This window comes from Phyllopteryx taeniolatus, chromosome 11 (genome assembly GCF_024500385.1).
Source record: "Phyllopteryx taeniolatus isolate TA_2022b chromosome 11, UOR_Ptae_1.2, whole genome shotgun sequence".
NCBI classification, from domain to species: Eukaryota; Metazoa; Chordata; class Actinopteri; order Syngnathiformes; family Syngnathidae; genus Phyllopteryx; species Phyllopteryx taeniolatus.
Genome location: NC_084512.1, coordinates 14,784,235 through 14,811,361, shown reverse-complemented (window position 1 = coordinate 14,811,361; position 27,127 = coordinate 14,784,235). Strand labels below are relative to the sequence as shown.

Genomic DNA, 27,127 nt, shown 5'->3' with positions numbered 1-27,127 from the left:
GTTGGCCACAGCACCGCTCCAGCCCTTAAAATTCCTGTCGATACGCAGACTCGTCACCGTCTTTGAAGAGGCCGATGACTGTGGTGTCGTTTTCAAACTTCAGGAGCTTGACAGCCGGGTGTGTTGAAGTGGAGTTGTTCATGAAGAGAGAGAAGAGCAGCTGAGAGAGGACACAAGCTTGGGGCACCATGGTGCTGATGGTGCGTGTGGATGGGGTGGTGTCCTCCAGCCTCACATGCTGAGTCCTGGCCATCAGGAAGTTGTAAATCCACTAGCAGATGGCAGGCGAGACACTGAGCTGGAAAAGCTTGGAGGAGAGGAGTTTGCGGATGATGGTGTTGAACGCAGAGCTGAAGTCCACGAACAGGATCCTCACTTATGTCCCCGCGCCGTCGAGGTGTTCTACGATGAAGTGCAGTCCCATGTTGACTGCGTCATTCACAGACCTGTTTGCTTGGTAGGCAAACTGCAGGGAGTCTAGAAGAGGCCCTGTGACGCTCTTGAGGTGGTGTTCAAAGGATTTAATGACCACAGATGTCAGGGCGATAGTCATTCAGACCCGAGATTGCAGGTTTCTTGGGGTCTGGGATGATGGTGGAGCGTTTGAAACAGGATGGTACTTCACACAGTTCCAGAGATCTATTGAAGATCTGTGTGAAGACTGGAGCGAGCTGGTCCGCACAGACTTTGAGGCAGGATGGGGACACAAGGTCTGGGCCCATCGCCTTGTTGATCTTTTGTGTTTGAAGATAGATCTCACATCCTGTTCATGGATGGTCAACGCAGAAGTCAGAGGTGTGATGGTGGTCGGTGGTGTGACTGGGTGGGTGTGGGTTCTGAAAGTGTCCTTTTCAAATCTGCAGTCGAAGGTGTTCAAGTTGTCAGGCAGTTCTTTATTGTTCTCCACTTGGGGGGATGGTTGCTTGCAGTTGGTTAGCGATTGTAAACCACGCCAGACCGACTTAGAATTGTTAGCAGTAAACTGTTTTTCCAGCTTTTCTGCATAGTTTCTCTAGGCGATGTTAATTTATTTTGTCATCTGGTTTCTAGCACATGTGTACAGGGCTCTGTCCCAACTTTGATATGCTTCCTCTTTAGCCTGCCAAAGTTGCTGAGGTTTGGCAGTGAACAATGAATTGTTGTTACTGAACATGCAAAATTTCTTTGTTGGTAAACACACATCTGCACAGAAACTGATAAAGGATGTGACACTGTCTGTATATTCATCCAGGCTGTCAGTTGAAGTTTTAAAGACACTCCAATCTGTGCAGTCTAAACAGTCTTGAAGTTCCATCTTTGCTTCATTGGTCCACTTCACTGTTTTCACCACAGGCTTCGCACATTACGTTTGTGCCTATATGTTGGTATTAAGTGAATTAAAGTTCCCCTATGTACCACACCTAATGGTGATAGGGGCTTGACGGTGGGGTTGGGGGTGGGGGGTTGTAGAGGGTGGTTTAGAAATGTTCCTCCCATTACAGTATTTCTCCGAACAAATTCTTCCATCGACAGGGAAGGGGTTGGATTTGGAGCATTTGGATGCCCAACAAAACCAGTTTGCCCCCCTCCCACCCTTATACTTTAGCTGACCACCCCACTCTCATAAAAGTTCCATCAAACAACCTCCCATTATGTTTATTTCTATCAGCTGTTTGTGTACCATACAGTAGGTACGTAAATACACCAAGTACATATGCACTCACTCAAAACTATATGAGGCACCTGTTAATCTAAACAGATCTAATTCAGGAAATCGATCAAAACTTGTGTCTATGGGAGTTAATTTTGCTCAGTTTTGATTGACCCCCAAAAGAGGATAATATTAATATATGGTAAGATTCCTCAGTTATTTCGTGTTGGTTGTTGTAAAATCACATTACTGATGCTATTACTTACCAAGATGATGACTTGGTTGATTTTAGGGCCCGTGTCAAATACGAGGGGTAGAGATAGATGTACATTTCACTAATATAAAGTTTACCACCATATAATCCTTATCCTATTATAGTCTGATAGCACACTGCAATCTTATTAAGACAGCAACAACATTAAGTAAATCAACATCTTTTAATTTGAGTAAGGGCATTTTTCTAGCAGCATCGATTGAGGATTTTATTGTAGGTAAAATGTGTCTAGACTTCTCAGGTGGCAAGGGGTAGGGTTCAATACAAGTCTATGGCCTTAGGCTCTGAATAAAAAAATAAAAAATAGGAATGACATTTTATTGGGAAATACTCCACTCATTCTACAGTGACCAAGAACAGTTAATGGAAAGGATGTGGAAAGAATTGATTTGTTTAGAATCCTCTCTGTGTTGTGGCTGACAATTTGCAGAACACCTGGTTCCTCATTTTCAATGTTTGTTCTATGCAGCTGCACAAATAAATAAATAAATATCCATAAGACAGTGCATCTAGCCAAGCGTCACATGAATCTGGAAGACAGTGAGCAAAAATACTGATGCAAGCTTTCATAAATATGAGTCAGGAATTAAACCGTTTCAATCTGTAAAGCAGCATAAGGACACTGCAGCAGTTGTGTGCCTATAGGACACGAGCACTGTGGTTTTGTACCTGTGGATTGCTCAGCTCTCGGCGATGGGCGGAGTGTTGGTGTTTTCACACGTGGTGTAAAGCCGCGAGTGATGTTCTTGAGTGCGGTCTCCAAGGGAACAGCATCCGTTGCAGGAGGGAGGCAGGTGACCTTGTTGATGCCATCTACACAGGAATATGCTTCTGGACATGGATTTAAGAGGCAATCATCATAGTTGTGCTCACAGTTCCTCCCCTGTGTACACAGAATAAACAGCCTGTAGACGTGAGTGTGAAATGAAACACTAACCGTACATAATGTTAACAGTATGAAAAATAAAGTTCACGTCAAAGAAGTAATATTGACTTATGTGCATTTATGCAAATGTAGGCTTATGCATGACTAGTAATTTAATGAGGTTAAGTTGTTAGTGCTGTTTATTTGTTTGTAAGCATAGTTACACAACAACTACTTCATCAATTTTGAATGAACCTTTGTGGAGGGGTGGGGCTAAATAGGTTTAACCCTTCATAGGCCATTCAATGGAAATCTTGGAAATTCACGTTTTAAACCCTCATGATAAACTTTAGAATTTAGAGATTGCCATACGTGAATTTGGAATGTGAGATGCATAGTACCTGGGGAAAATCAAAGTAGGCACAGGTAGAATATGCAAACTCCATACAGAATAAGTACCTATCTATCTATCTATAGAGAGGCCCAGATCTTTTGACTGTGAGGCAGACCCACTAACTACATGCCCCACCGCCCCGCCCTCATTAATTTCATTATAATTTTTTTCATCATTACCATGAGAACATTACATTAGAAATGACATGATAATACTGCCAATAGAGAAGTATATTTCGATTTCAGTTACAATATGTTTATTAGTTTCAGAATATATCAGTCTTGATGACAAATTTACCATGGCTACATTCACACTGCACGGTATGATGCACAATTATTTTTATGTAGTTGTTCACATTACAAAAACAAACGTGACTTATATTGTGAACGGGAAGTGACACACATGCACACAAAACAGGACGGAGCGTTGCGCACAAACACGATGCGCTCTGTGTTTACAGAAACAAATATGGACATAAGCAGAGGTGTCGTTATGATGCATTTGTGGCAATTTCAAGGTTTTTGTGCAACCGGAGCTAACATTTTCTTATATTTATCAGTTCTAAAGCATCTTCTTTACACCTCTGACTGTCATCTGCCGTTGCTTTTGTGGCATGTCTGTTGTGTCAAACAATTGTGACATTTGTTTCCTTTTGATTATGTATGCGTAAGTGTGACCTACGCAACCATACTGCCCTCGGATTCAATACAAATCCAATTTATATCCACATAGGAAAGAGGCCTGGATCGGATGTGAAAAAAATCGGAGTCGTCACATTGGTCAATAAAACCTGAATCGACCTGCAGTGTGAACATAGCCCATGACTTAATTTGGTTCTGATTTGGTCCAAGCCAGACATTTGAACTCATTGCCAATGCAGTACTGCATCAGTATTTAATCACACAATGAAGTAATGCTATCGCTTCATAATACGGATGATTGTCAAGGAAGTTGAGTGTTCAGGAGGATAACGGTTATTTTAAAAATAATAAGAATGGAGAGGCAGAAACAGGTGGGGAGCCTCACCACAAATCCAGGACGACAGAAACAGGTGTAGCCGTAGCCCGGATCACTCTGAACGCATATCCCCTGGTTGCAGGGCTGTGGAAGGCACTCATTAATGTCATCTTCACAGTGAAGGCCTGTCCAACCTGCCAGGAACAAAAGCCCACAGAGTGCACTGGTGAGCCCTGGCTCTCCCACTTCCACCCTCTGAAGTGAATATCAATCAGATGCTCCCGCATTGATTTTCTTCTTTTTGGGTTCACACTTATGCACAGACAAGAAAAGGCTTTCACTAAGAGTATGAGCAATGCATACATTTTAATGAGGCGCAACAGTATCATCTATTTATCACTTTATTTTCGTACAGTATGACTAAGTCGTTCCCCAGAGAAAGGCAGAAGACCATTGGAAGGTTCAGAAGAACAGAAGCTAAACAAGCACGATTGTAAACCTTTCATGTCGCCTTAAGTGTAATATGAAGGCTCTTTAGGTATTATAAAGCTTTATATAAGCCAAAGTACACTATGGGAAAATGGGGCACAGTAAGACGATGCAGCCTTTTGATGAGTAACAAAGGATTTATATAACAGACGGCATGGCCTCGTCGGCTTGATATCACCTGATAAACCTCCACAATGTGTGAGTGACTTACCTGACCCACAATGGCAGATGTAGCGATTAATAAGATCTTGGCAAATTGCACTGTTGTGGCAGGGAGATGAGCCACATTCGTTAACTTCCACTTCACATAAATCCCCCATGAAACCTGCTGGACAGCTAAGAAAACATATCATTGCAGACTAAATTTAATGACCGTCATTCTGTAGTATAGAAAAAAAATCTAAACAAAAAAACAAACAAACAAAAAAACATGCTAATGCTAACTTATTATTTTAAATGTTTTTTAATATATATATATTTTTTTGCACTTGTGTTCTGTAGTGGGCAGCACGGTGGCTCAGAGAATCACACATTTGAATAACTTACATTAAAAAAGAAAATATTACCATTGCTCAGTGAGTGTTTTGGATTTTTGTATTTTTTTTGGGGAGGGGGGGTAGCCATTATTGGCATTAAATATAAATATATCTGTCCTTTCCGGTTCATGCACTAACCAAATGAACTCACCTGCAAGTAAAGTTCAATCCTTCGCCATGAATGCATGTAGCGCCATGAGAACAAAATTGGGCAAATTCTTTGCATGCGTCAATCACATACTCGCAGGCTTTTCCTGTGTAACCATCCTGACAAAAGCAGGCGTATTCATCAATCAGATCCACACATGAGCCTCCATTCAAGCAGGGATTAGTAGCACAGTCCTGCAAATAAATATACTGTACATCAAATATAATCCATAATGGGTCAAAACAAAAGTACAGAACATTAACATAACCAGAAGAAGTAAAAAATACCTCAATATATGTTTTCATTCTCAGGCACCCCTTACATTTGTTTAATGTAATTTAGACTCTTTTGATAAATACAATTTGTCAAGGCTACACATTATTGTGAACAACAATCTTATCACCAATGCTAGCGCTAACACTACACGAAACATGTCTGGGCTGGTCCACCACTATTACAGACCACAAACAGCCAATCAGAACTGATTAAACTAAATGTTGAAAGCGACATTATAAGCAACCCAATGCCTTATCTTTGGAGTCCAGCTGAAGGTGTGTTGTGTTTTAATCAATTAAGCATTAGACTGAGCCATTTACTTTAATCAGGTGTTTGTACAACATTTGCATGATCGTGGTGCTTCAGTTCGGTTATCTCGTAGAAGAGTCGATAAAGTTAGTGACACCAGAGACCACACAAAGACTATACAAAGTTCTTCTTCCAGAACATTCAGCAGGTTTAATCATTAAACTCTACTCACATCAATGCTTCTTTCACACCTGCTACCGCTCCATCCCACCTCACAAAGGCACGTGTAGGAAGAGATTCCATCATGACAGCTAAGGTGGGCCGGAAACATAGGGGGGCGGAATTGATTTAAGTAGTAAAAACTAATGAGAGTTGAGAGTAAATAGAAAGGCTTCTTTAAAAAGCAGCTCTAGTGCTACACAAAAACACTTTGAGAAATATATTATTTGACAACCTGAAATTCATCATGACACTGTGGAGGGACATTAATTCAAAATAATTCCATCATAGTTCCTCCTAATCTACAGCATTTCCTATTTAAAGGGGACAGAGATAAATACCAACCTCCCTTGAAAACAAGGTGCCGACAAGCATTCATCAATGTTGGTCTCACACTCGGGTCCAAAGAAGCCGTCGGGGCACACACAGTGATATCGATCGGCTTCGTCAATACATCTCCCATCATTCTGGCACGGCTTTGAAATGCACTCGTCAATGTTAACTTCACACCATGCCCCTAGGAAATAAAGCATACTTCTTTAACAGTGCAACTCAACAGGAGAAGTAGTCATTTAGTGCTTGAAGGAAAAATGCATACATTTGTTGGTTTTAAGAGCTAACTTCACAAGTGAAAGTCAGGATCTTCCTTTTCATATCTTAATACAAAGTCAGTTGTATAGTCTTCGGTTACATGGAAACTGATGGCCATGACAGACGAACACCAGTAGACAGTGCGACCCCTAAAGTCAAGTTAAGCATGCAGACATTGCCAAAACGATCTGCTAAATCTACTGGGATTTTCAGTCACAACTACATGTTTAGGATTTATATGTAGAAGCTGGCCTGGCAAAAAGCTAAGATTCATACATCGACATGACCTAGTGCCACGTTGAGTTCAGAACAGGAAACTGAAGTATCCATTCTCACACACTCATAACAATGCAAGATTGGAAGAAGAAAATTTGACTAAAGAAGAAACTTGGAAGGGGATTCCTTGATCTGATGCACCTTGACGCCCGGTGCCACATTGGGATGGTAAGTTCAAACTTTGGCACAGACAATAACAAAAACAAGGATTTATCCTGCCTTGTATCAATAGATGAAGCTGCTGGTGGTGTAAAATTCAAGACAGTATTTATTTATTGATCAATACCACTGGGAATTAAGCATTCCTACATACAAAGAGGACTACAACCTCCTCAGATCATTATAAAAATGCAGCCAGTCAGTGTAAATTGCACATGGTTTTCCATACAGTTTTAGTCAACAAGTCCTGTAAAAAATCTGCACAAACTTAACAGTTTGTGATGAGTTTTTATGGGACTTTTTGGTAAAAAAAAAAAAAAATGCTGCATATAATATAATATATATAATGCTAGAATGCTACTCATAGGTTATATACTGTATGCCCTTGTCAAACTATGTAATGATTATCTGTTGAACTCTATATCCCATTGATGCAGTAAACTGCTTTGTCAGGCTCATTCATTATTTTCAATAGATCTACAAGACGCAGGGCAGATTTTATATTGGGCCTCTGCTTTTGACTGAATTGATGCATTTTTTTCTTTCATAAAAAAAAAAACTGTGATAACTGACCTTTGCTGTGAGCACTTCCCATTATGGTAGAAAATGTGTTCTTCTTTTCTATTAAATAATTAATTTAATACCTATTTCATGAAAAAAAAACTATTAAAAAATAATTAGGTATTGTTTAACAAAATGAGCATTATTATTTTCAAATGGCCAAATTCTGTTGGATCACATCAGATTGTGCAGGTGCAATGTTGTACTGTACAAGCTGATAGTGCAAGTATCTTCTTTGGCAAAATCTGCAAAGAGTTAATCACCAAAAATAATGTACAATTACTATACCTGGTTCAGATTTGGTGGTGATCGGGTGGATTCCCAAGGAATTCATTCAGCTATGTTTCACAGTATATGTTCTCTATTGATTTCTGTGCATCCTGTCATAATGAACATTTGCCATGGCAGGTGGCACCAATTTCAGACCAATTTTAGTAATTTCGTAGACCAGTGCAGCCTGGAGGATCCGATAGTGTGTGCTGTGCCATTGTGAGTGTGTTTACAGCTGACTTCATTTGCCGCCAAATAAAGCAGCTCTTCTCATTCCCTTTCAAGGTGGGGAAATTACAGTCTCAACAGAGACGTCTCTTTGTGGAAGAGGACAATGCGTAGTCACAGTGATCCATGCGTGCAGCGTGAGTGGAGCATACAATGATCTTGGTCGGTGTGGCAACAGACAGTGCGAGCGGAAACCTGAATTAAATACGGAATGAGCTGGTGACAACCGCTGGAAACTTAAATATAGTATGTCCACAGACCTCATATATCTGTCTGCCTGTGCCGCAATAAAATTGACGAAAGTCACGTTACACATGTGGTCTACTTTCCGACAAGATTTAGACATGGTCTGAGGAGGTGTAAGTTTAGACCAAATTTCTGCCACCAAATTGTCACTCTCCAAGGACACACCCTTGCTGCGTCGGAACGTCCAGCTTGGCTCAGACCGGTGTGCCAAATTGGCACAGCGAGCCTTGTGCTTGCGCGTAATTAAAAATCTTCCGGCATTTGCGGCCCGTCGCAGATGCACTGTCTATGAAAAGAGAGCCCTGTGTCAATCAGACGCACTGGTGTCAGGTGCAAAAAAATTGTATCTGGGCGTGCTACTGAGTAGGCTTTGGAGGAATAGGTCGGGGTTTTGCTGGGGTGGATGTAGGCTGCGTCGGGGCCTCTGAATATACATACATTTTTTGAATGTTAAAGCCGCCCAATGAACGCTGGAATTATAATATTTAACAATAATAAGGGGCGGTGCGGACTTTGTATCGGTCCGTTGTGGTAAAGAAAGAGCTAAGCCGAAAGGCGAAGCTCTCAATTTACCGGTCGATCTTCGTTCCTACCCTCACCTATGGTCATGAGCTGTGGGTCGTGACCGAAAGAACAAGATCCCGGATACAAGCGGCCGAAATGAGTTTCCTCCGCAGGGTGTCCGGGCTCTCCCTTAGAGATAGGGTGAGAAGCTCGGTCATCCGGGAGGATCCGCTACTCCTCCGCATTGAGAGGAGCCAGATGAGGTGGCTGGGGCATCTGATTCGGATGCCTCCCGGACGCCTCCCTGGTGAGGTGTTCCGGGCATGTCCCACCGGGAGGAGACCCCGGGGACGACCCAGGACGCGCTGGAGAGACTACATCCTTCGGCTGGCCTGGGAACGCCTCGGGATCCCCCCGGAAGAGCTGGATGAAGTGGCTGGGGAGAGGGTAGTCTGGGCGTCCCTGTTGAAGCTACTGCCCCCGCGACCTGACCCGGATAAGCGGTAGAGAATGGATGGATGGATGGAATAAGGGGCGGCACGGTGGACGACTGGTTAAAGCGTCAGCCTCACGGTTCTGAGGACCCGGGTTCAATCCCCGGCCCCGACTGTGTGGAGTTGGCATGTTCTCCCCGTGCCTGCGTGGTTTTTCTCCGGGCACTCCGGTTTCCTCCCACATCCCAAAAACATGCATACATTGGAGACTCTAAATTGCCCGTAGGTGTGACTGTGAGTGCGAATGGTTGTTTGTTTGTATGTGCCCTGCGATTGGCTGGCAACCAGTTCAGGGTGTACCCCGCCTCCTGCCCGATGACAGCTGGGATAGGCTCCAGCACGCCCGCGACCCTAGTGAGGAGAAGTGGCTCAGAAAATGGATGGATGGAACAATAATAAGGAACACAGGTATTTTATCAAGATCCTTGCTCGGGTCCTGATAATAGAACACATTAAAATAAGTTTTTATTTTTTTTTCATGTTTCCAAAGTATTGTCCAAAATATATTTGGGCAAATGTTACAGAATCAAATTGATGTAATGTATGTTAGATATTGGCCATCACATGTATACATCATTTTAATTTGAAGCATTAAAGGTATGCTTTGGAATGGTATTCTTATTAACTAGCTAGCATGTCCATTGAACTGATCTAAATGTAATTTATTGGCAAGGCACATATAATAGGATTGAGTTATTTTTGCTTGTAGCTTTTTCTTTCAACCTCAAGTTCCCTCATGCTAATTAACACTCTACTGATGTAAAAAAAAAATACCTTAATGTTTTAAAAGTATATCTATATTTTTTTGCAACAAGTCAAATCATTAACTATCATGGGTCAGTTTGACACCACATTAGTTTTCATCCGGAGAAACATCCTTGAGTTTCTCGTCAGCATTAACTTTAATCACCCAGCTTCCACATAAACATTAGCAACTGAATTAAGCATTAAGGAGGGATTGTAAACATTACTGGAGGTTTTAGACCTTCATTTTCTACATGCATCCTTGGGGGAATAGTAAAAAAAAAATATATTAATAATAAATGCAGTAAATTAGATTAACATTAGTTTTTTTTGGGTTAGTATGCTTCCATTAAGCATTTAAACAAAATATTTATTGTAATATTATACAATTTCCCACTTATCTTGACTTTTTTCCCCAACTGTTTTAGATACTAGTTGGACTCACATTCTCCCCAAATTTCCATTACAAATATTTATCAATAATATGTATAATGAGTCATTTATCTAAATCTGTGTGAAAATCAATCAATAATAAAATCAGATAGTCTACTGGTTGAATATTTGATATACTCAATAATAATTTATTCTGTGTCTATGCACCACTTCTATTTTACTCACAAGAGTGGGGCAAAGTATTAAATGCACTCTCCATGTGATGTTAGATGAATACGTCTCAGAGAATTCCAAACAAATGCAATGGTACTTTATTATTTGACTAAAATGGCACATATCAATATAACATTTTCAATAAATCCCTCCATTTTCTGTACCGCTTTATCCTCACAAGGGTTGTGGGCGTGCTGGAGCCTATCCCAGCTATCTTCGGGCGAGAGGTGCGGTACATCCTGAACTGGTCGCCAGCCAATCGTAGGGCACATACAGTGGGTACGGAAAATATTCAGACACCTTAAATTTTTCACTCTTTGTTATATTGCAGCCATTTGCTAAAAGCGTTTACGTTAATTTTTTTCCTCATTAATGTACACACAGCACCCCATATTGACAGAAAAAAATTGAATTGTTGAAATTTTTGCAGATTTATTGAAAAAAGAAAAACTGAAATATCACACAGCCATAAGTATTCAATAAATGGAAATACAGTGTGGAATAAAGTCAACGTCCTCTCTATAGTTTAAACTTGTCTTTCTCAATCTTCCATTGTCTTGTATATGTCTGTTGGAAAAAAATTATACTTGTATGAACCAGATTATTCCTTAAATGAATCAGGTTTTTTTTCAAGTCAAGTTTTGGTTGTATAGCCCTTAATCACACACACACACACGCACATGCACACGCACACACACACACACAGACACACACACACACACACACACACACACACACAAAGAAGTCTCAAAGCGCTTCACAGGCCCACAATTGACAAAGCTCAGCGAGATCCTCTGGTCTTAACCCCCCCAAACGGGCAAAGAAAAATTCCCCAAAACATTTTGGGAAAAAGGTAGAAACCTTGAGAAGGGACCACAGATCGAAGTTTTCCCCCTTCCAGGATGACCAGGCTGTAATGGATGTCAAGTGGGCAACATTTATCGGGTAGTATGGTGCTGTACAATGTTAGTTAAAACAATGCAAGAGAGCTGATGTGATTAAATATTTATGGAATTTCCCAAAAACCATGACAAGAACACAATTGCATGAGGGGAGTATTTAAGCACTTAAACTGTGAAGGAAAACGCTGATAGAGAAACTGTCAAATTAGGTTTCCTACCAAAACCTGGACAATCTTGTGAAGGTTGTAGGTAAACCCATTATTGGGAATTTTTTAATATTTCCATTGATAACCACCCCAAATAATTTTTTTAGACTCAAAGATATTAAATTGAGTAATTGATAAAGATCTTACTCGTTTGGATTGCATCTCTGAGCTGCAACAGATGTGAACAAAAACACTGACAACTGACTTTGCTTCATCCCTTTTACAAGACCAGCCAAAAAGGTAAGCAAAATCTATCACGTTCGCTCACTACCAAATGCTAAGCATTCTTTTTATTGTGTCAAACTGATAACGCTTTATTTTTCAGCCGAGAGCTATATTTCATCCTTCTGACCGCAGAGGTACAAAAATATTTAAAGTGCAAAAATCAATACAAGATTGCCAAAGAAAATGAACTGCCAAGTGGGCGGAGGCTTGGTGGAATTAAGAAATGGGTTGAAAAAAATAGTATTTGCTGGAAGAAGAAACAAATGTTGCCTGTATTTTATAAGAGTCAGTTGGATTGGATAGAGCTCGGATTTAGAATTCAATAAAAGGTCACAAGGTCATAAAATACCCGATACTTGAAACATTTGCTTTGGCTGTTAAATATAAAATTCTATGAATGTGTGTTTCATGTAAAATCATTATTATCCAGTTAATGTTATGAAACATGGTTTATGTTCGAAAGATTACTGAGAGGAAAAGGAAAATAACCCTTTATTAAAGCTTGTAAATATTTTCTAGAGCCTTTACTCGGAACTCATTGAATTGACTTTATACACATTTTGATTTCATTTAATGTATGCTCATTTTAATCCTTAAAGAGAAATGTTTGTGAAAGTCTATATTTCATATTAGTGACAGCGCTCATTTAATTTGGTTCTACTTCATTTGTTTGTCTAAAATGTTTTAAATATTTTTGTGTTTGATTGTGTTGGGAGGGGCGGAATAAGTTTTACGGCAACATCCAATTACCAAATAAGGCTCCCTGTCCAAAAAAGGATTTACTGGGAGTAAACGAGAGGTGTCTAAACGGTCCTGTGCTATACTGAAAGAAAAAATACAGTACAATGTACCAAATTTTCTATCAAAAATTAAAAGAATAATGTCATATTTGTAACACAGAAGAAAACTTCAGTTATTACAAAAGATTGAACTGATGACCACATTTCTATTGTCATGTTCATCCAGCAGAGCGAATTCACTGAAGGCTCATCATCATCATCCAACAATGTGCTGACTGAGGAAACTGCAACAATGTGCTGATTGCACTGTACTATCACTCAAGGGAACATGCTCCTTAATGACGACTGAAGAAGAGAAAAAGGAGGGTGTCAAACGACAACAGCCGAAACTGTTATTTATATAAACATGATCACCCATTAATCATGTCACTGTAATGATTCCTGACCTCCGGATTGAATGTGGCTCCCATGTATACTTAAATAATACATGCTGGGAGCCTTTAAAGCAAAACATCCTCATTAATGATCCGACAAGTGAGATTCAGTGAGCTGCCTGCTCTGTCTCGGAGTCAGATTAACATATTTATAGTGTATGTCAATATGGCACAAAGGTAAAATCATTTATACAACAACACAAAACATAGTTGCAGATAATTAAGTGATTAGGGGAGAGCTTATACTGAGGCAATTATTGAATGCATGACATTGAACGCTGTAACTGTAAAGCAACAGCAAGCTTCTTTTTTTTTTTGTTTGCTCCAGGGCTTTCTCTCCAGTTGTTGAGTGTAATTTTGCCATTGTGGTGGGTGGATTGAAATCAACAGCAGTCAACATGTCTTTAGCTGTTAGTTAGACATTGGCTCATTAACAACTGAAGAAGTAGACACCCTATGATCTTTACTGTATACATATTCTATTCTGGCAGATGTGAATGATTAGAAGCTAAAGAAGTTAGTTAATGGGTATGCTAAACACATCATAAAATGTCATGCTTTAAAATACAGTCAGCATCTCATGATTGTAAATGTGAAATGAGTTTGACATGAGTTTTTCCTGCCTGGTCCACCAATACTACTACACACTACTAAAGGACTGTAGGTTAATCAATGGTCAATTCTATGAGATGCTACTCTCCCTATTACAGCTTGGTGATTGTATTACTTTTATTTTGAGGTAAAATTATTATTTATTGTTGGTTTAGGATAAATAATCACAATCTGGTTTTGCCTAACAATTGATAATTTCAGAAGCTGGAGTAAGTCTAGTGCCCTGGGAAGGTGAAACATCATATTGCACTTGAAGTTGTGATGCAGTTACAATATACGCCACACGTACCAACAATATTGAAAAGACTTCCAGAAAGCTATCGCATTTAAACTGCCACTGTCAAAATGTTTTCTTTTTAATTTACTGACACTGTCAAATTTGTTTCTTTTTACTTTTTTCTCTCTCTTTCTTTCTCTTTCTTTTAACTGCAGTCTCATGCTGTATACCATTGTTGACATAGACCTATACATTGCCATGAAGGCTCAGCTCGACATCAATCCATCCATTTTTTTCCACTTATCCGAGGTCAGGTCGCGGGGGAAGTAGCGTTAGCAGGAAAGTCCAGACTTCCCTCTCCCCAGCCACTTCCTCCAGCTCTTCCTAGGGGATCCCGAGGCATTCCCAGGCAAGCCAAGAGACGTAGTCTCTCCAGCGTGTAGGGGTCGCGTGCAGTGTGAGCTGGGCAGTGGCCAAAGGCTCGCATCCAGTCCAATCAAACGCCTAACTGGTGCATTAATTTCAGTAGTCTAGAGCAGGGTCCTCAAAGAGTCCCCAACCAATGTGGCCGCACAGAGAGAGTGAACAAAACACATTTTATTGAGTTGATCAAAGAGATGCTGTGAGTCGGCTGTAACAGTGTTTTAGCCAAGATATTTATTGCCAGATTATATCGGTTTGTTTACGATGCTCACCTACAACTCTGAGGGGCATTTCTGCTTCGAAGTAAAAAAAAAAAAGACGTTAATAGATAAAAATGAATACCCCAAGATTGCACCAGCTCATTAAAGAGAAACAAGCACAGGGATCAAGTGTCCCAATAATTTAAACAACTACCGTAAATCCACTGTAATGCCATAATGATAAATTGTATATTTAATCATCCATCCATCCATCCATTCTCTACCGCTTATCCGGGTCGGGTCGCGGGGGCAGTAGGTTCAGCAGGGACGCCCAGACTACCCTCTCCCCAGCCACTTCATCCAGCTCTTCCGGGGGGATCCCGAGGCGTTCCCAGGCCAGCCGAAGGATGTAGTCTCTCCAGCGCGTCCTGGGTCGTCCCCGGGGTCTCCTCCCGGTGGGACATGCCCGGAACACCTCACCAGGGAGGCGTCCGGGAGGCATCCGAATCAGATGCCCCAGCCACCTCTTCTGGCTCCTCTCAATGCGGAGGAGTAGCGGCTCTACTCTGAGATCCTCCCGGATGACCGAGCTTCTCACCCTATCTCTAAGGGAGAGCCCGGACACCCTGCGGAGGAAACTCATTTCGGCCGCTTGTATCCGGGATCTTGTTCTTTCGGTCACGACCCACAGCTCATGACCATAGGTGAGGGTAGGAACGAAGATCGACCGGTAAATTGAGAGCTTCGCCTTTCGGCTTAGCTCTTTCTTTACCACAACGGACCGATACAAAGTCTGCATCACTGCAGACGCTGCACCGATCCGCCTGTCGATCTCCCGTTCCATTCTTCCCTCACTCGTGAACAAGACCCCAAGATACTTGAATTCCTCCACTTGGGGCAGGATCTCATCCCCGACCTGGAGATGGCATGCCACCCTTTCCCGACTGAGGACCATGGTCTCAGATTTGGAGGTGCTGATTCTCATCCCAGCCGCTTCACACTCAGCTGCGAACTGCTCCAATGAGAGTTGGAGGTCACGGCTTGATGAAGCCAACAGAACCACATCATCTGCAAAAAGCAGAGATGCAATACTGAGGCCACCAAACCGGACCCCCTCTACGCCTCGGCTGCGCCTAGAAATTCTGTCCATAAAAGTTATGAACAGAATCGGCGACAAAGGGCAGCCTTGGCGGAGTCCAACCCTCACCGGGAACGAGTCCGACTTACTGCCGGATATGCGGACCAAACTCTGACTCCGGTCGTACAGGGACCGAACAGCCCGTATCAGGGGGTTCGGTACCCCATACTCCCGAAGCACTCTCCACAGGACTCCCCGAGGGACACGGTCGAACGCCTTCTCCAAGTCCACAAAACACATGTAGACTGGTTGGGCGAACTCCCATGCACCCTCGAGGACCCTGCCGAGGGTGTAGAGCTGGTCCACTGTTCCACGGCCAGGACGAAAACCACACTGCTCCGCCTGAATCTGAGATTCGACTTCCCGACGGACCCTCCTCTCCAGCACCCCTGAATAGACCTTACCAGGGAGGCTGAGCAGTGTGATCCCCCTGTAGTTGGAACACACCCTCCGGTCCCCCTTCTTAAAAAGGGGGACCACCACCCCAGTCTGCCAATCCAGAGGCACTGTCCCCGATGTCCACGCGATGTTGCAGAGGCGTGTCAACCAGGACAGCCCCACAACATCCAGAGCCTTTAGGAACTCCGGGCGAATCTCATCCACCCCCGGGGCCCTGCCACCGAGGAGCTTTTTAACTACCTCGGTGACCTCAAACCCAGAGATAGGAGAGCCCGCCTCATGGGAAGGCGTGTCGGTGGAATTGAGGAGGTCTTCGAAGTATTCTCCCCACCGACTCACAACGTCCCGAGTCGAGGTCAGCAGCGCCCCATCCCCACTATACACAGTGTTGGTGGTGCACTGCTTTCCTCTCCTGAGACGTCGGATGGTGGACCAGAATTTCCTCGAAGCCGTCCGGAAGTCTTTCTCCATGGCCTCACCGAACTCCTCCCATGCCCGGGTTTTTGCTTCAGCGACCACCAGAGCTGCATTCCGCTTGGCCAGCCGGTACCCATCAGCTGCCTCAGGAGTCCCACAGGCCAAAAAGGCCCGATAGGACTCCTTCTTCAGCTTGACGGCATCCCTCACCGTTGGTGTCCACCAACGGGTTCGGGGATTGCCGCCACGACAGGCACCGACCACCTTACGGCCACAGCTCCGGTCGGCCGCCTCAGCAATGGAGGCGCGGAACATGGTCCACTCGGACTCGATGTCCCCCGCCTCCCCCGGAACATGAGCAAAGTTCTGTCGGAGGTGGGAGTTGAAACTCCTTCTGACAGGGGATTCTGCCAGACGTTCCCAGCAGACCCTCACAATACGTTTGGGCCTGCCACGTCGGACCGGCATCTTCCCCCACCATCGGAGCCAACTCACCACCAGGTGGTGATCAGTTGACAGCTCCGCCCCTCTCTTCACCCGAGTGTCCAAGACATGCGGCCGCAAGTCCGATGACACGACCACAAAGTCGATCATCGAACTGCGACCTAGGGTGTCCTGGTGCCAAGTGCACGTGTGGACACCCTTATGCTTGAACATGGTGTTCGTTATGGACAATCCGTGACGAGCACAGAAGTCCAATAACAGAACACCGCTTGGGTTCTGATCGGGGGGGCCGTTCCTCCCAATCGCGCCCTTCCAGGTCTCACTGTCATTGCCCACGTGAGCATTGAAGTCCCCCAACAGAACAATGGAGTCCCCAGCGGGAGCGCTCTCCAGCACCCCCTCCAAGGACTCCAAAAAGGGTGGGTACTCTGAACTGCTGTTTGGTGCATAGGCACAAACAACAGTCAGGACCCGTCCCCCCACCCGAAGGCGGAGGGAGGCTACCCTCTCGTCCACCGGGGTGAACCCCAACGTACAGGCGCCGAGCCGGGGGGCAATAAGTATACCCACACCTGCTCGGCGCCTCTCACCATGGGCAACTCCAGAGTGGAAGAGAGTCCAACCCCTCTCGAGAGGACTGGTACCAGAGCCCCAGGTGTGTGTGGAGGCGAGTCCGACTATATCGAGTCGGAACTTCTCGACCTCACACACCAGCTCGGGCTCCTTCCCTGCCAGAGAGGTGACATTCCACGTCCCTAGAGCCAGCTTCTGTAGCCGGGGATCGGATCGCCAAGGTCCCCGCCTTCGGCCACCGCCCAGCTCACACTGCACCCGACCCCTATGGCCCCTCCCACAGGTGGTGAGCCCATGGGAAGGGGGACCCACGTTACCCTTTCGGGCTGTGCCCGGCCGGGCCCCATGGGTGCAGGCCCGGCCACCAGGCGCTCGCCTTCGAGCCCCACCACCAGGCCTGGCTCCAGTGGGGGGCCCCGGTGGCCCGCGTCCGGGCAAGGGAAAACGAAGTCCATTGTTTGTCGTCATCATTAGGGGTCTTTGAGCCATGCTTTGTCTGGTCCCTCACCTAGGACCTGTTTGTCATGGGTGACCCTGCCAGGGGCATAAAGCCCCAGACAACTTAGCTCCTAGGATCACTGGGACACACAAACCCCTCCACCACGACAAGGTGACGGCTCAAGGAGGGGATATTTAATCATTAGTCCTTCAAATTATGTCAAGTCCAGGCGTGTAAAAAGGCTTTTCTGGTGAACAGGAGAATATGGCTGTAAGAGCAGGAATTTAAGTTGAATATTTTCATTATGACAATTAATTTCTATCACCTTCTTATTGTAGTGTTTTTTTGTTTGTTTTGTTTTTTAAATTTTTCATATGTCTGAATGAACCCCAATACAAACAGCCAAAACACTGCCCAATCCTAAACTTTTACCTCTCCAATTTGTTTTATTATTCTTTAAAGAGTTACGGAAAAGAAAGCACTATATGGGACTTTGAACAAACTGGTTAGAGACAAACAAAGTCCAAAATAAAGATGCACATTCTGACTCGCTGGCCAACAATCCAATATGGTATGTAATTCAGGTGGAAACGAACTGTCATTATTGTGTAATCACATCCATACAAGCTAACAGATCTAGACTACACTGATTTATTAGTAAGCAGCTTCAACTGTTGGACCCTAAATTGATTCTGGCATTCAATATGCAAAAAAGAAAAAGAAAAATACCCATTGATTTCTTGATGCCAGTAGCAAATAATATAGTTATGTGGCACACACACATTTCAGAATTTAAAAACCCTTTAAGCCCTCTCAAAGAAAGTTACATTTAGTCTTCCAAATAGTTTTTTGCTGTGGTGGAAAGTTATAGAGCGAATACTTTGTATGACTTCCAGTTGGTTTGAGCCAAGTCAGACTGCTTCCTCCGGCCGTTCACTCTCTTGGGGATTCCTGTTTCCTCACATGACCTTAGAGCATCAGAAAAAGTAATGACTTGTACTATAGTGTGCGCAGGCCTAATAATAAAAGCTGCTTCAGTGGGAATTGGGCCATGCGTGTTCAGGTTCTGCTCTCCAGAGTCGCAATACCTCAGAGATTTCGCCCCCTCTCACAATTGAGGAAGGATAAATTGATGATACCGTATGGAAGACAAATGAAATTAATCTTCCCAATAGCTGACAGGAATCGGCATCAGTGCAAAAACACACGCACACATATGCACACAGACGTGCACTAAAATAGCTCAATATCTGTCTGGCTGCAAATAAGACGAATGGATTGAAGTAAAACAATTGTAGTGTTCTGAGACTAAGGAGGGTGGTGAAACAAAATAAAAGCAGCTAACTGACAGTGAGAAGTTTTCCAAACAGGTGACATGAATGTTTCTCATGTTAGCTTCACTAGTCAACCACTGCATCAGGACAGGGCAGGCAGGCCAATTAAAAGAATGTGTTAGGAAGCACTTTTTACACCGAACCACATCATGAGTCAGCGCTCCAGTCCACACCAACCAAGATAAGCTTTTTAGGCTCTTCTATTGATCTTGGTGTCACCAGAGGGAAATAGACGTACCTGAGTATCCGGCGCGACAGACACATTCAAAGCCCCCCGGCTTCTTGATACAGGTGCCCTCTTGTAGGCAAGGTGAAACTTGACACTCGTTCCCACTCAGGTCACACAGTGTTCCGAAATAACCAGTAGGGCAACTGCAGTGAAACCTGTGGATTAAAAAGATACCACACAATCATTAAAGTTAAAGAATGGAAGAGTGGAGAATGTTCTCAGAATTCAATTTGTTTTCACATCAAATATTTGGCAACTTTTCAAAAAGACATTCTGAGGATTAGTTGAACAAGAATATTATCCAATATCAAGTTATTAACATTTATTTGTTTACACATTTACATGTTACACAACATTTGGGGAAGTGATGGGCATCACCCCACAATAACACATACATATAATATTTATTTTTGAATATGTATTTTCAACCAAATATAAGACATGAAACACATTACACTGCGTTTCAAATTGTTATGCGAATGAACATGCCGGGGAGAGAGCATGTCGGCCCCTTAAGAGTCCCTGAAGGTATAAAAATGACCTCAGAAAAGTATGTGGAGTTTATGACTGACCACAGAAGCGCTCCAAAAAGTCACAAGTTTCTTGCATGTAAGAATTGTGAAGCTACTATAAAATCAGGGTTCCTATATCAAAATGGAACTCAACTTATGAAGTTTTTGATTGAAATAGCATTTGATTTCAGTAAATATGACCTCCTAATGCTAAAAAATAGATAAATGCCAATCGGCGGTTCTTAAAGTTCCCATATTTTGGCTATTTGGACCCCCATAGAGTGACTCTCTAACATAGATTTAAATAATAAATAATAATCAAATAAAAGTGTCAATTTCATTAAAAAAAAAAAACACCTTAGTTTTCTCATACGTGTGTCCAGAAAAGGCCCCTCTGACAGCTATTTCTGTTTGACCCAGCTTTGTATCCCCTTTGTCCATATTTGGCTAAGATTGTCCCATTTCCTCTGATTGGTTGCATCCGTGGAGAAAGGCCACTTGTGAGAGCACACGTGTTTGTCATGTTGACAGCGCTGGCTCAGGAGCAAAGGGGTAGTTTGCTAGTGACATAGATAGACTTGAGAAATTCGAATGAGCTGATTTCAGGCCTCTCAGCAGAAAAACGTCTGGAATGTGTGACAATTTTAATTCATATTTCACGTTTACAGAGGTACCATAGAGACAATATTACATCCCAAATGCTAGAAAAGGGTGGTTTGGCAAAATATGTCGCCTTTAAAACGTCAAATATCTTGCATAATAAAATGTGTGCATCAGTTTCTGCATTTATAAATGGAAAGCCTTCACCTTGCTGGAGATTTGAATGACGATGCAAATCGAGATGTATTTTATGCATTCTTGTTGTAACTCGGATATGCTCTATCATTCATTCTTCTCCTGAAGTTTATTTTATTTTATCTAATTTGCATTGGTTGGTAACATGCATTACTGGCTCCTAAAGGATTGGAATGGACGGAGTGAACGAACAGTCGAATGTAACCACTTTTGGCAACGCACACAGTAAGTACAGGACAGGAAGTCCTCGATTTACGAACGAGTTCCGTTCCTACGCTGGCGACATAACCCGAATTTCCGCGTAAGTCGGATTTCACCGTTAAAGTCGAAATTTACGTCGAAATACTTCTGTTATGGGTATTGTCCCACGTGATTGTGACAGCAAGCTCAGTGTGTGTGGGCGTGTGCGTCGATGTGTGGGTGAGACGGGACTGCTTAGGCGTCGTCCGGCGGGACTGTGAAGGAGGAAGGAGTGCGCGCAGGTCCGAGTGTGTACAGTGGCAAGTGTAGTGATGGCGACCGGGGAAGAGTAGCGATTAGCGGAGGACCCGTTGACGTTCAATGTGCAGAGGAGCTAATAAAGCCGTTAAAGCAGCAAATCGGTGCTTCGTGCCTTTATTGTTCCCGCCACCCAGCTCAGCTGTGCAACGAGAGAAGGGAGTTAACTCCGAGGAGGACAACCTCGGCACTGGAGAAGGACCACGGTCAGGTGACCGTAGCAGGAAAGGTTAATACTTAGTATAAAGAAACTAAAATACATAAAAATTAAAAAATAAGATGCTGTACTTACCATTATTGCTGAGTGTGTGAAAAAAGGAGGGCGAAAAAGGCAAAGATACTCCCGGCGCACACAAACACAGACAAGCACTATGCACTAGTTAGGCAGAAACACTATGGTGCTGGGACAAAATGTCGGACGAGGCACGGGCGTCGTAGGTCGAGTACGTCGTAACTCGAGGACTTCGTGTATGTCCTTACCCTGTAACCGATGGCTATTACATATTTGTGAGATTTATAACCTGTTTTAATCATTTGGTCATAATCCGACTTGGCCCTAAATTTAAGCAATGTTAACTGGTTTAAAGAGATGTTGGAGTGGGATAAACAAAGCTCTTGTCTGAGGTGGACAGACAGTACTGCAACATAGTAATTAGTGAAATAATATGTATGTAATATTGAAAAGGTATGTGATAATGATAAGATAAACCGAGCCATAAATATTCCGATTAAATTGTAGAAAGCCATAAATCGACAGCAACCTGTTCTGGCGTATACTACTTATACTACAATAATTACTCAATAGGAGAAGGCATAATATTGATGGAACTATTTGAATAGTTGGAGAAACTTTTAAATTAAGACCAATTTATCATGCTGAGCCTGACCCTAACCCTAACCCTCTCTCTCGAACAGGAACGATATACAATAAGCAATTAGGTCTCCCTAGGTGCAACTCCCTTTGAATTATGCTTGATGACTTATTACTGGGCGGCATGGTGGAAGACTGGTTAGAGCGTCTGCCTCACAGTTCTGAGGACCGGGGTTCAATCCCCGGCCCCGCCTGTGTGGAGTTTGCATGTTCTCCCCGTGCCTACGTGGGTTTTTTCCGAGCACTCCGGTTTCCTCCCACATCCCAAAAACATGCATGGTAGGTTGATTGTCAACTCTAAATTGCCCGTAGGTGTGTATGTGAGAACAAATGGTTGTTTGTTTATGTGTGCCCTGCGATTGGCTGGCAACCAGTTCAGGGTGTACCCTGCCTCCGGCCCGATGACAGCTGGGATAGGCTCCAGCACTCCCGCGACCCTTGTGAGGATAAGCGGCTCAGAAAATGGATGGATGGATGGACTTATTACTGAGGGGAATAGCCTAATGAGTCTGATAATGCAGTTTACTCTATTGAAATCCCTTTCCCCAGCTGTCATTGGCTCTTATATCTCCTGACCTCACATCTCTGAGGCAGTGGCTTTCCTATTTATAGCTGGGTTGAAATCAAAATAGTAAGTAAGGTGTAATTTGTCATCATCAAATCAATGACATTAAATCCAATTTTGGTGATATGCAAGACTCGCTTTTTGTCATGTGGGACAAAAGCACCGTGCCTTCCAATTATGGAAGCTCTAAAAGGCTCGACTGGTCAGGGAGAGTGTTTGGATAATAATTAACACTCTCTTGCTTCGCCACCTGTCTGCCAAAGCTGCTTTTGAGTTTTTCATAAAACAAAACTGGATCATTTGATAAAGTTTTTTTTTCCTGTGCATGCAGTGTGATAAGAGCAGAATGTGAATGTGTGCAGACGTGGAAAGACACTGTCGGGCACACAGCAGAGCCAGATACATCAGCTCGGTGCATAATATCAGGGAGATGAAAATAATAGTGAGCGCGTTCTGTCATTCTTGTAGTGGGCAGCTTGGTTAAAACACACCGGACTGTGCAATAAGGCGAGCACTCTATTGAGCAGGGCCGGGTCACACGGGAGCCAAATCATGACGGGAGACAAACTGCAGACAAAACATTTAGGACTCAAATTGGCCCTGGGACTTCTATACCCATCTGTCTGACTAAGCCCACAAGCCCCGGGGCTCCCATTAAGCACAGCAGAGAGAAGCAGCACTATAGTGCTGGACTGGAGCTGAAACGGAGATACATGATGTTTTGCAGCTGAATCCACTCTGTATCATGAGGAGAGCAGCTAACAGGGTATTCAGTATGTCAAGGGTTACCACTTTAAAGAGGAACATGCCTACGCATTTGAAAATAAAACACCATTATCAATTCTACCTGGATTTTTATTCTTACTTGTTCACTCGGTCCTGACAAGTGCCACCGTTGAGGCAAGGCTGTGAGGAGCACTCATTGATGTCTTGCTCGCAGTGAAGGCCGGAAAATCCCATTTTACAAACACAGCTGGAAAATGAAAATAAATAAATAAATCCATCCATTCACTTTGTGTACTGCTTATCCTCACTATATATATATATATATATATATATATATATATATATATATATATACTGAACTGGTCGGCAGCCAATCGCAGCGCACATATAAACGGCCGTTCGCACTCACATTCCCATCTATGGGCAATTTAGAGTTGCCAATTAACCTACCATGCATGTTTTTGGGTTGTGGGAGGAAACCGCAGTACCTGGAGACAACCCATGCAGGCACGGGGAGAACAGTTCTGAGGCCGGATTTGAACCCGGGTCCTCAGAACTGTGAGGCGGATGTGCTAGCCAGTCGCACACTGTGCCGCCTATATATATATATATATATATATATATATATATATATATATATATATATTATATATATATCTTCTGAGCTTCTCCTCACAAGGGTCGCGGGCGTGCTGGAGCCTATCCCAGCTGTCATCGGGCAGGAGGCGGGGTACACCCTGAACTGGTTGCCAGCCAATCGCAGGGCACATGGGAACAAACAACCATTCGCACTCACGGTCACACCTACGGGCAATTTAGAGTCTCCAATTCATGCATGTTTTTGGGATGTGGGAGGAAACCGGAGTACCCGGGGAAAACCCACGCAGGCACGGGGAGAACATGCAAACTCCATGGAGGGGCCGGGGATTGAACCCGGGTCCTCAGAACTGTGAGGCTGACGCTCTAACCAGTCATCCACCGTGCCGCTATATATATATATATATATATATATATATATATATATATAATATATATATATATATATATATATATATTTGTTTACTATTTAATCAGAGCTGAATGTGGCATTATCCACTGGTTGTCTAAACATTTAACGGTTTTCTCCGGGCACTCCGGTTTCCTCCCACATCCCAAAAACATGCATGAATTGGAGACTCTAAAAATTGCCCGTAGGCATGACTGTGAGTGCGAATGGTTGTTTGTTCCTATGTGCCCTGCGATTGGCTGGCAACCAGTTCAGGGTGTACCCCGCCTCCTGCCCGATGACAGCTGGGATAGGCTCCAGCACGCCCGCGACCCTAGTGAGGAGAAGCGGCTCAGAAAATGGATGGATGGATGGATGGAATGCTAAAGTAATAATTAGAAATATGTTCAGGTTGATAATATTGGCTCTTTGGTCAAGTAAGCCAATTTGACTTGAGGAAGCTTTGATGCACTCTAGACACAATAATATAAAGTTCTTCAGAAACACAGAATTTAACTACATTTGGAGGAAACTTGTCACCTGTACGAATTGACCTGGTCCAAGCAGTCGCTGTTGTCTCGGCAAGGATTAGAGCTGCACTCATTGGTGTCAGTTTCACACCAGCGTCCTTCAAATCCTGAAAGACAGAGGAGATGGTCATAGATCGGGGAGCCCGCCCACATCGCTGAAAACGTCAGGGTCGATGATAACCAAGGCCCTGGTGAACGCCATTTTAATGGAACTAGTAGCCCCTGTAGCATTTCTCATCTTCCAGCTCTCAGCACTCACTGTTTCTCCTTAGAGAGCGCATAAGTCTAATAATACTTCAGCGCGGCGGACAGATTGGTCTGAGGGTTTGGGGTTTGGGAGGTGTGTGTCTGTATGTGCGCCACTCTATGCATACTGTATGTCCCTTTGAAGATAGACGGTGAGTAAGGACGGGGAATTCTTGTTACGTTTAGGCAAGAGGGAGAGGCTAAACCCCATGAGCTCGTTTTACCCTGCTTCATTAGTGGGTTGAGGGCAGGGTGGCAAAGCAGATCAGGATCAATGTTTGGTGGGACTTTGAAGCGGCTTGGGAGCCTCTAATGTTCTGCCTCTGGCGCTTTGTCCTGATCCATCCATCCATCCATTTTCCGTACTGCTTACCACCACTAGGGTCACGGGCGCGCTGGCACCCATCCCAGCTGACTCTGGCCGAGAGGCGGGGTACACCCATAACTGGTCGCCAGCCAATCGCAGGGCACATATAACCAAACAACTATTCGCACCTATGGAAAATTTTTATTCTCCAATCAACCTACCATGCATCTTTTTGATATGTGGAAGGAAACCGGAGTATCCGGAGAAAAAACACAGGCAGGCACGGGGAGAACATGAAAAATCCACACAGGCGAGGCCGGATTTGAACCCGGGGCCTCAGAACTGTGAGGCAGTAGTGCTAAACAGTTGGCCACCGTACCGTTTGTCCTGATCCACTTTTTATATTTTTCAGCTTAACAAAATGTATAATGAACTAAATAAAATAGCCAATAGAACCTATTTGGAAGATCCATTCATTTTCAATGCTTGTTCTCATTAGGGTCGTGGGTGAGCTGGAGCCTATCCCAGCTGACTGAGTGAGGAGGGGCACACCCTGGACTGGTTGCCTACTAATCACTGGGCACACACTTGACAGGCTAAAACTTGTCATCGATAGTTGCCGTGTTATAACCTTTTAAGCAACAGATATTTGAACACAAATGGTGCTGCAACACATGGAGTCAGACAGTATCACAATACTCACAGGCTACATTCTTTGTGTCCTTTTCTTTTATCCTCTGATAAAATTACTAATATTACCGCAGAGTCACAGTACAGTTGTTGTGAAACTATTCTTCTTTGTTTGTGACTGCATGACAGTATTCTACTACCCCCGATGGACAAGGCGGGCACACCAGAACGAGCAGCACAATGAATTGAATTGAAGCACTAAATCATGATGGAAAAACTGTTACATTTTTAAAATTTAATTAAATGATTTTATTACTCAATGTTTTATTAAGTACAATACTATCGAGTGCTATATTCCTTATTAAAAACACACAAATTCTTTTTTAATTTTTTTTTATGGGGCGGCTGGAATGATTGAATGACATTTCCATTCATTTCAATGGGGAAAGAGGACTTGAGATTCAAGTGTTTTGAGTTATGAGCATCGTCACAGAGCAAATTAAACTTTTTCTCAAGCTACCATCGTATATTTTTTGCATAATTTAACTTGTTTGCTGACAGAAATAATTGAAAATCTCTTCCAAGTTGGTAAAGCCGACAGCACATTTTAAGCAAATTCTTGCCTCTCTGTGCTTTGTCAGTGTTCGTAGCTAACATGTTCCGATTAGCCAACATAAAAGCCTTTCATTGGGTGTCCAACATAAGGCAGAGCCAAAAAGAGGATTAAAGTGCTTGATTTAAAGTTGTAAACAGAGGAAGAACATAAACTAGAATGAGTGATTTGAGTCAGAACATCATAAATTTCTGTTCCAGA

General features: G+C 43.3%; 1 protein-coding gene across 4 annotated transcripts in view; it reads right to left on the bottom strand.

Moving 5' to 3' along the window:
- The window catches only part of eys (eyes shut homolog), a 223,109-nt gene that overhangs the window by 98,814 nt on the left and 97,168 nt on the right, over positions 1-27,127 (bottom strand). For all 4 annotated transcript variants that reach the window (XM_061790502.1, XM_061790504.1, XM_061790503.1 and 1 more), the window contains 9 exons: positions 25,141-25,237; positions 23,755-23,862; positions 19,658-19,803; positions 6,383-6,554; positions 6,051-6,129; positions 5,297-5,487; positions 4,821-4,945; positions 4,190-4,314; positions 2,574-2,787 (listed from right to left, as the gene is read on the bottom strand). In XM_061790502.1, the coding sequence (XP_061646486.1) occupies positions 2,574-2,787; positions 4,190-4,314; positions 4,821-4,945; positions 5,297-5,487; positions 6,051-6,129; positions 6,383-6,554; positions 19,658-19,803; positions 23,755-23,862; positions 25,141-25,237 (1,257 nt within the window). The remainder of the gene's footprint in view (positions 1-2,573; positions 2,788-4,189; positions 4,315-4,820; positions 4,946-5,296; positions 5,488-6,050; positions 6,130-6,382; positions 6,555-19,657; positions 19,804-23,754; positions 23,863-25,140; positions 25,238-27,127) is intronic.